The 16,302-nt window shown below is 36.9% G+C and overlaps 1 protein-coding gene across 1 annotated transcript; it reads left to right on the plus strand.

Annotated features, from left to right (window-relative positions):
* The first annotated feature begins 2,461 nt into the window (after positions 1–2,461).
* LOC120218757 (AT-rich interactive domain-containing protein 4-like) lies at positions 2,462–16,071 on the plus strand. Its single transcript, XM_039215656.1, has 16 exons — positions 2,462–3,410; positions 3,510–3,701; positions 3,942–3,995; positions 4,083–4,171; positions 4,410–4,683; positions 4,780–4,836; positions 5,551–5,582; positions 5,776–5,911; positions 6,003–6,176; positions 6,447–6,604; positions 13,497–13,890; positions 14,608–14,745; positions 14,817–14,915; positions 15,199–15,299; positions 15,394–15,484; positions 15,746–16,071. Exons 1-16 carry the CDS (start codon positions 3,255–3,257, stop codon positions 15,839–15,841), a joined length of 2,241 nt encoding a protein of 746 aa, XP_039071587.1. The 5' UTR covers positions 2,462–3,254; the 3' UTR covers positions 15,842–16,071.
* Positions 16,072–16,302: the final 231 nt, after the last annotated feature.

Here is a 16,302-nt window from a genome sequence, read left to right on the forward strand (position 1 = left end):
GTAAATTGAAAAAAACATTTTTAACTAAATTGCACAACAAACAAATTTTAAATTTCTTTTCACATAAGACGATCATTTAATTTTGTTATTTTAAAAACAAACTATTGATGTATTAAAAATAGTTAAACAGTATTTTAATTTTAAAAAATATGTTTAATTATCATCTTAATATTTTGTTGATTCAGTTTATTTTTTTAGTTTAAACCACGTCTAATAATAGTTAGAATACACGAAGGAACAACAAAATTGAAAAAAATCACAATATTATAGAAAGAGAAACATGATCAGTTAAGACATAAGCAGCATTAGTAGACTCACGGTGAACACAACAAGCAATAATATCGAAGTAAAAACATAATACCAAACGACTCGTATGATGATTTTTCAGCCGTTGAACAACATTGAATGAAATACTTTAGATGATAACATGTGAAAATTCCATCTCAATGACTGTGCGTACGCTGTGATAGATAGTGTGTGCTTCACTACCCCAAACCACGAGCACCATGTATAGGTAAACCGCAATCAACCACTGCTACTCCCTCACTGTCACACGTAAAGATCTCTACAGTCGGAGAATCAACAGATCTCCACATAAATATTGAATGCCGAAGAAGAAGACATCAAATTTTAATCGCCTTGTATATACACTTATATGATAAAGTAATAAATTCAATTAATTTGAATAAAAAAATGAGTTAATCGAGTTAGCGAGTTATGTTTTATTATTCAAATTTTATTTGATTTTTTTCGAATTGAGTAAAGTTTTTAAAATTCGAATCGAGTTATTCGATTTTATGTTCGACGTTAACTGCAATTATTTATAATATAATTATATTAATTAATTTAAATTTAAAATAACTTTCGCTAACCATATAAGATATACATTTATTTAGTTATATTCTTTTCACACGTGTAAATAAGATTTATAATGTTATTTAATAAAATGAATACCATCTAAAATTTTTAAAGAAGAGATCTTGATGACAAAATATTGATTAAAGTATAAATAAGTAAAAAATATTAATGTTAAGAAAAAATATACAAAAAAAATTACAGTTGAATGACCAATTGAATAAAATATAAAGTTGAAGGACTAAATGTTGAAATATAAAATATTATTAAAAATAACAATTGAAATTACAACAGCATTATATAATGATATATGAATATATTAGTCAAATTTGATTAAAAATAGATTTGAAACAAAAGAGTAATCGAAGAAACGAAAAAATCATACACAATTGAAAAATGAAATTAAAAAATAAATGTTTATTTAAAAAGCTAAAGTCATATAAGTGTTTTATGTCATTATAATAACATGTAATTCAAATATAATAAAAAGTAGATTAAAAATAAATGAACAACCCGTTGGTATAGTGAGATAAGGTACTAGGTTTCTTATATAAAGTTAGGGATTCGAATCCTGATGTTTGCGAATTGATCAAACTGAGTTGAGAGGGTTGTTTTTGTCTCTTCTAGAGATAGATTAGTCGGTCGATAGATCGAATATTAGTGATTAACTAAAAAATATTAATAATCAAACCATAAAAATATTTGAATTATTTAATTAAAAAAACATCATTTTAATTTTTATATTTTCAGTTATCCGAATTTCACGATTTCGAACTCAAAATCGAAATTCTATTGATTTGAATAATTCGAGGAATAATTAATTTAAAACTAAAAAATATTTTTTTTAAATAAAATCGAATTTCACATATCTTACATACTGTTGATACTTAACGTTTTTGTTTAGTTGAATAAAAAATGAAATTAACTCCGCTTCTGGATTGTGATACTAGCAGGAACATGTTTCACAACCGATGTTCAAATCATATATATACATTTTATATTTAATAAACGCAAATGAATTAAAAGAACATTCATGTTTTCTTTTCTTTTCCTCTTCTGAAAGCATAAATTAATATATAACTGAAGAAAGAAGAAGAAAACAAGAAGTTAAATCCTGAGAGTCGCGGTTCTTAAACAGTGAGCAGACTTTAGAAAGTAATGGCATTTAATGGAAGACAATGAACAAAAGACTGCTGATGATGATCATTATATAATGATTATGATATTGGAAATGAATCAAATGATAATGACAATCTCGGACAATGAGAATAGAACCAATCAGTCCTGGTCCTGAATTCGTGTCCGAATCAAAAACCCAAAGAAATAAAGAAAGAATCCACTCCATATAGGAATCTTTGTGGTAATCGACTAATCTTGCGGCGTAGTAGAATTTTTAATGTCAAGAACACAAAAAGCAGGGAGCAAATAAAGAAAAGAATTTAACATTCTCGAAGTTCGCGATTAGTGTTTATCTTTTGAAAGCAGGGCAACATGAAGTTGTATGCTTGGAAGGGCTTTTTAATATCAAACAAACGTGAAACTTGAAAGAAACAGATAAGTAAAAAGTCAAATTAGAATTTAATTAACAAATGGGTATTTTCTTTCTTTCTTATTTTGTGGGTTTTCCTGATCAAACGTTCCATGGGATTTTTTGTTTTTGACTTGGATTATATATGCGAAAATGTGATTGGGGAAAAGGAAACTGTAGTTATTAAAATGCAAACCGACAACAAAGAGAAAAAGGAAAAAAAGATGGGACTGGGCTGTTTGATTTTTAATTAAACTACCCGAAAATGTTTTAGTTGCAATAATTTATTGCGCGATTTTGAATTTTATCGGATTTTGATTTTCGGCTTTTATTTTAATTTCTATTTTTTTTAGATTTTTTATTAGGTGAAAGGAAGATGTATACTTTCGAGGTTCTTATTTGAGATTTATTTATTATTAGAGCGAGTCTTCTAAACTTAGGGTTCTTTCTTCTTCTTTTTGGCTACTTTTTGATTATTGTTCTTTGGGAGCTTTGCATCCCTCTGTTTTTTGCGGGAATCTTCTCGGTATTCTCTTTTCTGGTATTTTGCTCATCTGGGTTTCCGATCCCCTTAGATAATCTCATCTGCCTCGGTGTTTTTTTTTTGAAGTCGTCAGCTTTTGTATTTTAGGGATTTGAAGTGTCTCTGAATACAGAGGGAAGTTCCATTTTCGCTCTCCGGTGGAATTTTGGAATTTTCGGAGATTTTCTATAGGTGGGAGCTTTTAGTTATCTGGCTTGCAGCAAGCTTTCTAGGGCTTTCATTTGATTTCACTCTAATGTTTTGGGTTATTTAGATTTTTTTTAAAGCAGGCATTGGTGTCTTATACATAGCGGCAAGCCCGAATTTTATTGGTTCTGGCATGTTTGCATGATGTTTAATGCTCAAGGGTCTTCGAGGAACCATTGCAGTCTCCTTGCAGTTCTTAGTAGTAGTGAAGTTTCTGATAATAAACATAGGAAGCAAACTTCTGATCATAATCCGAGATACCCATTTCCAGAGCTTGCTTCTTCAGGGCGCCTCGAGGTATATAACTCATACTAAGAGTCCTACAATTTTTTAAGCTTAGATGTTTTAGCTTAAAGTTATTAAAAAGTTGTGACATTTTCACGTGTGTGAGTGAAGGTCCAGATTCTGAACAATCCTAGCATTGAAGAGTTCCAGCGGGTTCATGCATCTTCAGAGCCAAATATTGTTTACTTTCAAGGGGAGCAGAATGCAGATGATGAAGACATTGGCTCTCTGGTTTGGGGAGATATTGATTTATCTACTCCAGAAGCCTTTTGTGGACTCTTTGGTTCCACATTGCCCACCACTGTTAGTGATGCATGATTTTGTTACTTTAATTGCTCCCTAGAGTTTATTATTTGATATTTTCTCTCTGAAATCGTATGATATAAGTGTTTTTGTGTGTGTGTGTGTGTGTGACGTATGATATAAGTGTTAGAGATGCTGAATATGGTTGATATTCTTTTTACAACTTTTACAGGTTTTAATGCTTATTTAAAGTTGTTAATCATTATATATGTTGAATTATCTATTCTCAAATGTTTGTAGGTTTATTTAGAGATCCCCAATGGTGACAAATTGGCAGAGGCACTTCACTCCAAGGTAAAACGATTTATTGTGGTGTGAGCAAATTGTTGAAATTCATTCTTTATGCTTTTATAAAAGCTGATATTCATTTATACTTGCCAGGGAGTCCCTTATGTTATATATTGGAAAAATACATTCTCACGATATGAAGCCTGCCATTTTCGTCAAGCACTTCTATCAGTGATACAAAGGTACATCTACTTCTACTCGTATACACAAAGCATGACCAGCTTTCTAGACCTCCCTGAATAGTGGCTGTAGTGCGTCAGTTGTCCAGAGAGGTTGCTGCCACTGCTGTTAATTTCCGGAATTGGTTGATAATTAAAAGTTATGCACTCCATTTTACTCCATTTTAGATGAACTTCACCTTGACTGGAAGAAATTTTACTTGGAAGCAGTACTAAAGTTTTGCAGTTTGGTCTATTGCAGTTCATGTAGCTATACCTGGGATGCATTCCAACTTGCCCATGCTTCTTTTAGACTGTACTGTTTATGGAACAACAATATTGCCTCTTCTGATAGTCAGAAACAAAGTGTTAAGCCAGAACCATGTTTGCTCGGTGACCCTCCCAAGATTGATGTTTCTCAACCCGAAGTCGATATGCAAGAGGAAGATGACTCTCTTGAAAATCTTCCTGCCATAAAGATATATGATGAGCATATTAATATGAGGTTTCTTGTTTGTGAATCACCACACCTATTGGTAGGTACAAGTTTTTTCCTTGTCCAAAAAATTATCTTATACTACTAATCTTTTGTTCATCCTGTTTTATATTGGTTATTACTGTCTGCCCTGCAGGATGCATCCCTGTTGGGATCTTTGGAAGATGGACTTAATGCCCTCTTGAGCATAGAAGTAAGCTCGTACAAGTGCTTTTGTGTGTTTTTTCTCCTTGGATGTATATCTTTAGTTTGCCTGTTTCAGCTTATATGTTTATTTCCACTATCATCTTTTAAACATCATAGTCTAAGAGATAAAATTAGTTATTGCTGCATCTAGATTTGGTTAGTCACTTGGTGAGTTTTTAATGGCGAAGACAGCACAAAATCTTCTATTCCTTCTTCCTATTTTTAACTGTTTCACGTCTCCATCATCTCATCCTAAATGTTTCAAATGATAGTTTTATTAGAATTTAGTTCACCATGCAGCCTTAAAAAGCATTATGGTGTTAGTGTTCTTGCAAAATTCAGTTTTGTCTGGAAAGATCATCTAGCTGAAAAAGAGTGCTGACATGATTATCAAGGGTGTTCATATATCATAATCACCTTGATAATCAAAATGGCATTACAATTTTTTTTTTAATGAGATCAATATTATTCTGTGCATGCCCTCAAAATTGAGTTGGATATGGTTGCACATACAGTAGCTTTGCTGTAATAGGCTTTATGACATGAAAATGCAGACATATATTCAATTGTTTGATGTTCATGTTCACATGGGAAAACATCACCATATATTCTAATGATTGTATAATTGTAGTGTGTTGTGGATGTGGTGTGTGAGAATTATCTGTGCTAATACTTTTAATCCGTTTTTAACCTCTTATTAACTAGAAGGCTATTGTTTCAGATACGTGGAAGCAAACTCCATAACCGTGCGAGGTATCAATAACTTTGAGCTTAGTTAAAGTTTCATTTGGGGGAGTGTTAATTTTTAGGCTTTGTTCAGGTTTTGAGGTTGAGTGTTTGTGACTTCGATATTTTCTTTTATGGACTTCCCATTCCCCACCTACTGCTACATCCAAGCTCCTTTTGTGTAAATATCATCAACATACTAATAGCGTCTATTTTATAGTGCTCCACCACCACCACTTCAGGCTGGGACATTTTCTCGTGGTGTAATGACCATGCGTTGTGATTTCTCAACCTGTAGTTCAGCTCGCATATCACTTTTAGTTTCTGGCAGTGCACAGACTTGTTTTAATGATCAGGCAAGTAATTTCAATCAGGTTAATTGCTAGTGTTATTTCTTTAAGTTCACACCTAACAGTCTTGTTTTCTTGTTCCTTGTTTTGCTGTCAGCTGTTGGAAAATCATATAAAAAACGAGCTTATCGAGAATAGTCAGCTAGTCCATGCACAGTCAAGCTCTGATGGAAGCAAAATTTCTTCATCTGAGCCTCGCAGATCAACCTCAATTGCCTGTGGTGCAAATGTGTTTGAAGTGTGCTTGAAGGTTCCCACATGGGCTTCTCAGGTCTAGTGTCCTCTTTAACCATCGTTTTCTTGCTATTATAACACTTCTCTTTTTACTATGTGTTATGAGTTCTTATGTAAACTCTTATTTGTACTTTTTACCATAAATTTCATGAGGGGTATAGATAAACATTTGAAGGAGAAACTTTTACTGAATTATGTTTTGAGAAATACTTGCGTTATGAAGCCTTTTTCATTATGGTAATTTTGTTTGACTTAGCTTGACTTATATTTTTGTAACCATGATCTGTTTCTGGGAATGGCTTAATAGGTTTTGAGGCAACTTGCCCCAGATGTATCCTACCGCAGCTTAGTTATGCTGGGAATTGCTAGCGTTCAAGGGTTGTCGGTTGCTTCTTTTGAAAAAGATGATGCAGAACGCCTGCTTTTCTTTTCTGCGAGTCAGGGAAAAGATCTCCTCTGGGATAGTTCTTTTTTTGATAAGAATGACAGGCCTCCTTAAAAACCTCCTTCTTGATCAAAGAAGGAGGAAAAGAGTGCCTTAGAAACTTTATTACTCCTCCGAAATTACATAAGATTTAACGTAGACACCATACTGAAAAAACACAACAGACTAAGCTACTCAACATAACCGAAAACCTAAACTCAAACGATAAAACGCACTGGAAACGACTAAACATCAACCAATTCCCATCTTTGCTAAACTATCAGCCTCCCCATTACACACCCTTGGAATCAGTCTAATAGAGTGCACCCTGTCCGTGATAAAAGATGAAATCTCTTTAACTAATGGGAGGATAAAAACTGGGGCCATAGCTGGTGTATGGACCCATTCCACAGCCGACTTACAGTCACTTTCCACAATCAACCTTCCAACCTTAACCCAACAAGAAGACATATAGATTTCAATGCCTCTCTTAATAGCCTTTAACTCAGCAACCGGCGGGGGACCCTGACCTACATTTTCTGAAAAAGTCAGAAGGGAGTTGCTATTCCAATCTCTCAAAATACCTCCTATACCTCCATTTGAGCCATCAAGTCTAACAGCTCCATCGACATTCATCTTCAAAAAATCCATAGGGGTGGAATCCAGCGAGAAACCTGAAAATTGTAAATGTTGAGAGCTTTAATACCATCTGCAAGAGATGGATCACCAATCAGCACATCCTCCTGAATAGGACACTTAGGATACTTGGCTAGAAACCATTTAGATAACCTGAATCTAGCAATAAAAACAGAGACATCCTATCCAAGGGGGAACCATCGAACACCATTGCATTCCTAGCTTTCCATATCGACCAAAATACTACTCCCGGGATAAATTTCCAAATCAACGATTTCCCCTCAGCTCACCCCAAGAACATAGCAAAGAAGGTGGATCCTTTGGAAGGACTAAGGCTATTTCCCAATAGCTTGCTATCTTGTTCCAAAGTTCCCAAACAACATCACATGAAATAAATAAATGCTGAACTGATTCCACCTGTTTTTTACAAAACGGACATAAATTTCATCCCCTAGCTGCAAACCTCTTTTCACCAACTCCTCTCTCACTGCCACTTTCTGATGAGCTAGCTGCCACAGGAAGACTTCAACACGAGGAGGAGATAAACCCTGCCACACCCCTTTTACCCATAAATCGGACTCCCCAGACACCTTGCCGAGTTCCTTTCTACAAGATTTCACTGAAAACAGTCCATCCCCACTTGCAGACCAAGAAAGAAAGTCTTCAACTGAATCAGTCAGTTTAAAGTCCTTCAGTTTTGTCATTAAATCCAGCCACTGATCCAACTCCCAGTCACACAAATTCCTTCTGGTATCGATGTTCCACACCCAACCGTTCGAATCTGAACTTCCAAACTCAGCGACCATACCCCATTTATTTGTTGACAACGCATACATTCTAGGGAAAAGATATTTTAAAGGAGACTCATCAGCCCATGAATCCGTCCAAAATGCAATAGACTTTCCATTTCCCAGTTTCAACTTGGAGTTAGATCTGATACGTTCACCCTCCGAGTCGTTCTTCAAGAAATTGTTGGCAATCCCTCTCCAAATCCAAGAAGATTTGGGCGAAAAAACCTTACAAATAGACATGGAATTACTACTTACCTTGTGCCTGCAACATAACACACTTTTCCACAAAGTATTTTTTCATTGGCGAACTTCCACACCCATTTTCCCAAAAGAGCCCGATTAGATATGTTCACATCAAGAACACCAAGGCCACCACAATTTAGAGGCGTGCAGACTGATTTCCAATTAACCCAGTGTATCTTCCTTTTGTCCTCATTATCCCCCCATAGGAAACTGGCCATTAAAGAATTAAGCTTCTTACCAATTTTACAAGGCATTCTAAAAAGAGATAAGAAGAATATTGGTAGGGATGTTAACACCGACTTTAATAAAACTGTCCTGCCCGCCAATGAGAGACAATTAGCTTTCCAGCCGGCTAGTTTGGAACTAAAATTCTTGAAAACTGGATCCCATAAGGCTTCTGAGTTTTTCTTAGCACCTAGAGGAAGTCCCAAGTAATCTGTTGGAAGAGAATCAATAGAGCAGCCCACCGAAGATGCCCATTCTGATAAAACTTCCTCTTCCACATTAATACCAAATAGCTTACTCTTAGCTAGATTAAGATGCAACCCTGTCATAACACTAAAAATCCTCAATACTCTCTTGACATTTTTAATCTGGGAGAGAGATGCTTGACAGAAGATGATCAAGTCATCTGCAAATTGTAGATGTGTCAATCGAACAGAATTTTCAGATTCCCCAATAACAAAGCCTTGAAACAGACCCCTGTCCACTGCTTTAGATATCATCAAATTAAGCAGCTCACCTACAATGTTAAACAGTAGCGGTGATAAACTGCACCCTTGCCTAAGTCCTTTGGCCATGTGGAACTCTTCCGATGGAGACCCGTTTACGAGAACTGAGATTGAAGCTGTTGAAATACACTGAGATATCCACGACAACCATCTCTTACCAAAACCCATCTCTGACATTATTCTAATTAAAATTGGCCATTCCACGGAATCATAAGCCCTACGAAAATCTACTTTGAAGGCAACCCCTTTTAACCCTTTTTTCCTCCAGTAATCAATCCCTTCGTTTGCTATAAAAGCACAATCCAGCAACTGTCTCCCTGGTATAAACGCAAACTGAGAGTGACTAATAATATCACCAACACAACAACTCAGTCTCTTCGAAAGAACTTTAGAAAGTATCTTGTATAAGCTGCCTACAAGGCTGATTGGTCTAAATTCCTCTACACTGTCCGGATTAAGCTTCTTCGGAATAAGTGTGATAAAAGCATGGTTTATACCGTGCTCCCATTTCCTTCCAAAATAGAAATCTTCAAAAAATTTCAACACGTGCTCCTTTAAAATCGGCCAGCAGTTTTTAAAGAAACCCATGGTGAAACCATCTGGTCCTGGAGCTTTAGAGCTGTCTGATGAGACTATAGCTTGCCAAATTTCCTGTTCTAAGAAGTGCTCTTCAAGCTTCTTAGACTGATCCCCTGATAGCTTAGCAAAATCCAGTAGTAAATCCTCCGTTTCCAATGTTGAATTGGAATTATAGGCTGCCTTGAAAAATTCTGAAATATGTACCTTTAATTGTTGAGGATCTGAAACCACACTCCCATTTATCTTCAAGCTTAAGATTTCATTTCTTTTGCTTCTGTTCAGAGCAGACAGATGAAAAAACCTTGTGTTCCTATCCCCCTCCTTGATCCATCTTGCCCTTGACTTCTGAAACCAGATGCTTTCTTCTGTCCTATACAACCTCCATAGATTTGTCCTACACAGCCTCAACTGATCCCACTCCTGCTTCGAAAGAATTCCACCTTGAGCTTTAAGATCCAATTCATTAATTTTCCTCTCTAAATCAGAAATCGACTCAGGGATCCCAGTAAATTTACTGCTGGACCAATTTCTGATTGAATTTTTAGTACCTTTTAAGATACTGAAAATACCCCTTTTATTATTTCTCCCCCTCATAGCAAGCATTGAAGATTTAACCAATTCCTCAAATCCTTCCTCCTCTAGTAAATAATTAAAAAACCTGAATGGTTTCGGTCCCCAATTAACAGCTTTGTCCTCTAATGAGACAGGATTATGATCAGATAGGGATTTAGGCAAGAGACTTTGCACTACATTTGGAAAACATGACAGAAACGTCCCAGAGATTAAGAACCTGTCTAGTCTTTCCCAAGTCGAGTCTTCTCTATTATTGCACCAAGTATACCTTCCTCCCACCAACGGTAGATCAATTAAATGTGATTGCTGTAAGAAGTTTCTAAATAAATCAATAGAATGCCAGTTTTGTGATTTTCCCATCTTCTCGTCCGGATCAAGATACACATTAAAATCTCCCCCAATACACACTAACATATTTTGAGCCGAAACAAACTCCAACAATTCCCTGAAAAAATCTTCCTTTTCTGCTTCAATTGATGGACCGTATACATTGATAATCAGACACTCTTCACTTGAATTTCTGAACTTCCCAAAGACTGCTATGAATCTGCCATTAAGATGGGTGTTCGAAACTTCAAAATCATTTTCATTCCACATAATCATCAATCCACCAGCAGATCCCACTGCTGGCGCAACAATCCCTCCTCTAAGGAATCTCCCCCCTATCCTTCTTCTAAGAGCCAAAGAAACAGATTCTAGTTTTGTTTCTTGAATTAGAATCAAGTTCGGCTTATTCTTCTTCACCAAATTAGCTACCACTCTTGACTTTTCCTTTTTTCCAAGACCCCTTACATTCCAAGAAATAATGTTGACATTTATCATATCAAGAAGATCTACACCAAATCCTTATAGCTAGTCTCCAGAGAAATAGAGACTAAACCCCTGACTTCCCCTGTTCCCTACTCTCAGCCGAACCCTCTTCAAGGTTGATAATTTTGTCCAAAAAAGCCTTCTTCCCATCTTTGAAAGAAATTCCTAGAACTTTACATACTTCCCATGTAACCATCGCTTCCTCAACCGCCTTCGAGAACTGAGGAGTAAAAACTAAAGGAGAATTAACCATATCAACTGCTTCCCTTGTTAAAACTCTTCTCTCCCTTCTTTTAGACCTTTCTGACCCTACAGCAGAGAAAGGAACTACTGCCAAGACCTCCGAAGAACTATTACAATTAGTTGGTGCCACATAAGGGTTCTGATCATCAGCTGCACCATTTAAAATCACTTCCCTTCCACCTTCCATATTTATTGAAGGAGGCTGCAAATCCTTTCTCACCGGAATACCTTTGTGTTTATTCTCAAACCAGTTAATTCTCACCCTCGACCTGGTATAATGTCTTTTATAGCTGGCCATTCTCCTCCTCTCTATGGGCAAACTTTTGGGCCAAAATGTTCTTCTATGCTGGAACAACGATCTGTCTCTATCCCTAATCAGTTCAGTTCCAACCCCCCTACAATCGTCCTTTTCCAAGACTACTACTTCCTCTAACAGATCCTTATTTGGCTTATTTGAGATCCCTTCAGATTGAGACTGTACTCTATTGAACCCACCCTCAATCGAAATATGTTTGTAACCTGACAAATCAGTATTCGAATTCTGCATTTTTGAGTCTACCAAAACAGAATGCTGAAACTCTCCTTGAACCTCCATCCTACTTAATTTAACATCATGCCCCCCTGGAATTAGATTATTAGCTGGTGAATCATACTCCCTGTTAGATTGTGAAGACCCAGCAGGCAACAAATTTGGATTTAAGTCTGCCGAGACATTAGCCCAATTCTGCACCTTTATTTTATCTGAATCAGATTGCTGCTGAGAACCTGCAAATTCCACCCGAGACTCCAAACGGTTACCATATCCCAGTTTTAATAAATTAACAGCTGGCCCAGAAGGTACTATTCTGTAGATATTTGTATTGGACTCACTTGAGCCCTCTAAATGGGCTTCTTCAAATTCATTAATAGAGACATTCCTTAGACCAAGGCCCCTATAGTCCTCTTTAAAATTCAAATCTTCTGCAGAAAAACCTGACACCTTAGCACCACTAGGTTGACTTTCTCCTTCCTGCAGTATTAAATGTTTACTTCCACTGCCTCCTGCCACTGTTGTGCAGACATCACCTACCAACCATCTGTCTACTGTGTCCCTAGAATTCTCAGCTGGCAATTGTGGGCTACCTACTCCACCTGAACTCCGGACTTCTTTCTCTTCCGATGAAGAATCAACTCTAGACACACCATCTCCGGCCACCTGAAGAATTTCTGCAAAAAAACTCTCCTGTTTATAACTGACCGATCCCACACTAATCTTAACCTTATACGATCTCCCATATGCACCCAAGGTAACAGAATCCTGTATATCATAAGGACTCGCCACCCTCAACAAAGCTCTTGCCACCGCCAAATCCTCTCTTCTGATCGTGGACTCATGAATACACACCAATTTCCCCCACCTTGAGACCAGCTTTTCCAAAAAAGATCCATTACAACATAGTAAAGGGATTCCATGCAACTCCACTGAACAGAAAGCCATCGGGACTCCATCTACACTCATAAGTGGATCAAGCCAGTCGAACCAAAGTGACACTTCATCCCTTCTGTTTTTCCACGCCTCCTCGAACTCTTCCTTCGACCCAAAGGTTATAATGCAAGAGTTCCAGGTATAACCCCATTTAGTTCCCTTGACCTTGATCCCTTTACTAGCCAACCCCTTCACTACTGTCCCCAGATCAAAATGGGATTTAATGATCCCAGTTATTGATCTTTTCACCCAATCATATTCGTCTGGGGGAATATGCATTTCCCACAAATTCCTCACCCCTACTTCCTTGTCTTTATGGCCTTCCCAAATCACTTTAGACGCCGGACCTTCTCTCCTTCCATCCAAAGACGCTAACGCCTCCTTGTAAGATCTCTCATCTCTCAGTCGGCTATAAGATTCTGGTCCAGCTCTTCTACTCCGATGCGTATCCTTTTCCCACTTATCAACTTCCTTACTGTCGTTACTTCTAACAGCCTGCTTTAGTCTCTTCTTCTGGTACTTAGCAACTCCTACTGATATTTTCTTACCATCAATCCAGATACCATTAATTTTTGCTATCGCCCTCAACAACCCATCCTCATTAGCAAACTGGACGAAAGCAAACGTATAATTTCTATAATTCGGCTTGTTGGAATTATTCGGAATGTAGACACGAACAACACTCCCCTGTTGATGAAAAATTTCCTTAAGAGTTTTCCTAGTTACCCTTTTACTCAGATTGTCAACGAAAACCGTCCACTCCTCACCGGAAAACTGACCAACTGAAAACCTCTCTCTCTCTCCCACTTTCTCCCTGACACTCTCTCTCATCTTAGACTAATGGTGTTTCCCTCTGGGATAGTTCTATAATTACCAGATCTCCCATCTGGTTGGTGCCTCCAGCACCTTGTCGTAAAAGATCAGAGTCAATTAGGGACATTAAACCTCTAAACTGTACTATCATGGAAGGTGTAAATGGTAATGCAAGGCCGAAACCAAATGTTGCTGCTATGAGGCCAATTCCTCATACCCATCGTCATAAGATGCTTCCCTTTTCTGGATTTTCTGAGGCTGGGAGATATGATGGTGACCAAGGAAAGGCTAACTTGCCAGTCGTGCCTGTGAAGCAACCTGCTCCTATCACACATCGGAAAGCATCAACGAATTCTTATCAGGCTCAGCAGATGATTTCTTTAAATCCATTACCACTTAAGAAACATGGTTGTGATCGAACACCAATACAGGTTTGCTCTGAGGTTAGTTATCTTCTCTGAGTTTAAGAATTTGTTAATATGGCTTCCGCATTTTTGTTACATTGACATACTGTAGTGCAAAATTGTGATCTATGCTCAGATTCATATGCCTTTATGGATATTTTTCTTGAACTCTACATGTTTTTATCCACTCTAGCTGATAGGGCATGCTATATCTCGATTAGGAAGGTCATAGTTGATACGACGTTACTAAAAAATTTCTTATGTATGCTGCTGGATTTAGGGGAAAATGTTAAGTATATTGCATGCTCAGGTGTAGAGATGAATTAGCACTGTGATAATGAAGTTTTCATAGAAAATGTGTTGTCAGAATCAGTTTCTTATTTTTATTTCCAATGTAGGTTCTTTTTATCTCTGCCTTTGTAATAAAATTTGATGGGTTCTTTCTTGAGTTATTGCCGAAGATGGGGAAAGTCGTACATCTATTTTTTCCCTTGTATTCAACCTTCTTTTTGTTATTTGAATGTGCGAATCATTTATGTTTATGAGAGAGATTGAAATATTTTAAGAAAATTGTGGTTTGTTTTCTCTGTTATACCATGTTGATCTGCTTTTCCTCACCATGAACAAAGACAAAGGTTTAGGTGAATCTCACGATGCAACTAAAGAAGTAATAGTGAAGCTTGCATGATTTGGTATCTTTGTGAGTTTATTTCTCTAATATATCCTTTTTATGCCTGTTGGTTTATTTTCTGGCAGGAAGAATTTTTGAGAGATGTGATGCAATTTTTGATTCTTCGGGGACATACTCGTCTTGTTCCTCAAGGTGGGTTAGCTGAGTTTCCTGATGCCATTCTGAATGCAAAACGGCTTGACCTTTTTAACTTGTATAGAGAGGTAAGCCATTCGTTGTGGTAAATATGATTGGGAATCTGGCAAAAAATTGTATTGAAAGATTCTTCTTACAGGTGGTGTCAAGAGGAGGCTTTCATGTTGGGAACGGCATAAATTGGAAGGGACAAGTTTTTTCGAAGATGCGAAATCACACATTGACAAATAGAATGACTGTATGTTTTCAAGTTGTCAACCTCGTAGTTTCCCTTTCTGATATTATTTTTATTGATATAGTTTGCAGTTTTTGGTTAGCTTCACAAAAATGATAAATCCTATGTGTTGTTTCAGCTGTTGTCATTTTGATCTTAAGTTCTTCAAATGACATTTCATGTTTTCCACTCTTTATGTTTTTGTTGTATGTTGTTTCTCTATCGAGTTTTAGACTTTTAGCTTGTTGTCGTAGAACTTTTCTAATGTCTGTACGACTTATCGGGTCTTATTCCTTTAATTACCTAGGGAGTGGGTAACACTCTGAAAAGACACTATGAGACTTACCTTTTAGAGTACGAACTGGCTCATGATGATGTCGATGGAGAATGCTGCTTGTTGTGTCACAGGTCTCTCTCTCTCTCTCTCACACACACACACATGCACATTACATGATCACTGTGAGTTTGAAGTACCGACTTTGGAGAGTATTTTTGGCAACAGTAGCGCAGCAGGTGACTGGGTAAACTGTGGAATTTGTGGCGAGTGGGCTCACTTTGGCTGTGATAGGCGGCAGGGTCTTGGAGCCTTTAAGGTACCTTCTCAGAACTTTCTTTTGAAGTGACAAGGCTAAACAAATTTATAAAAAAAGGCCACCATCAGAGTAGCGTAAACTATAATTTGTATGATTTTGAATGAGATCAACAGAAGTGTGCTATAACCGCCACAACTAACAATATGTTTGACATTTGATGAAGCACTGAATATGGGACGTATTGCATAATCCTAGTGTCATCGATTCTGTTTCCTTGGCTGGATTGCAATTAACTCGATATATCCATGTTGTAAATGGCAGGATTATGCAAAAACAGATGGACTGGAGTATGTTTGTCCACACTGTAGCATCTCAAATTTCAAGAAGAAACCCCACAAAACTGTAAATGGTTATTGACAAACCTTTGACTCGCATTAGATTCCCTTATGGCTCTTTTTTTTATTTTATTTTTTTGGTTTCTGCATAAGATAAAAGGCACGGTATTAGGATGTAATTATTGTATTGTATTTACCCCTCCAATGTTATTACCATATATAGATAATGCCATTGACCCCCCACATTTTGTATTCTGCAAAACAACGATGAAGAGTAGTTAACTGTAGAATATATTCGTATTTTGTTCGATTCGTATTAATGAGCTAGGTTTTGCCCTACTACTAGTAGGTTGCTTTTTGGTGCATTGGGAACATCTTCCATTCCATTCCATTGGATGATTGTGCAGAATGATTTCGAATTTTATTGTTTGGGATTCATACGAAGAAAGTCTAAAATCTCAACAAATGATGAGGCAGAATCTGTATCTACTAAGATCGTCCTCGACGGTTTAAACTAGTAAGTGCTATATCTACTATTTATTA

This window comes from Hibiscus syriacus, unplaced genomic scaffold, assembly GCF_006381635.1.
Source record: "Hibiscus syriacus cultivar Baekdansim isolate YM2019G1 unplaced genomic scaffold, ASM638163v2 tig00110201_pilon, whole genome shotgun sequence".
In the NCBI taxonomy this organism is placed as follows: Eukaryota; Viridiplantae; Streptophyta; class Magnoliopsida; order Malvales; family Malvaceae; genus Hibiscus; species Hibiscus syriacus.

Coding starts and splice junctions, on each gene's coding strand:
- LOC120218757 (XM_039215656.1), top strand. CDS start 3,255: ATGATGTTTAATGCTCAAGGGTCTTCGAGGAACCATTGCAGTCTCCTT. Junction 3,411..3,509: donor CTTCTTCAGGGCGCCTCGAG/GTATATAACTCA, acceptor GTGTGAGTGAAG/GTCCAGATTCTGAACAATCC. Junction 6,605..13,496: donor AAAGATCTCCTCTGGGATAG/TTCTTTTTTTGA, acceptor CCTCTGGGATAG/TTCTATAATTACCAGATCTC.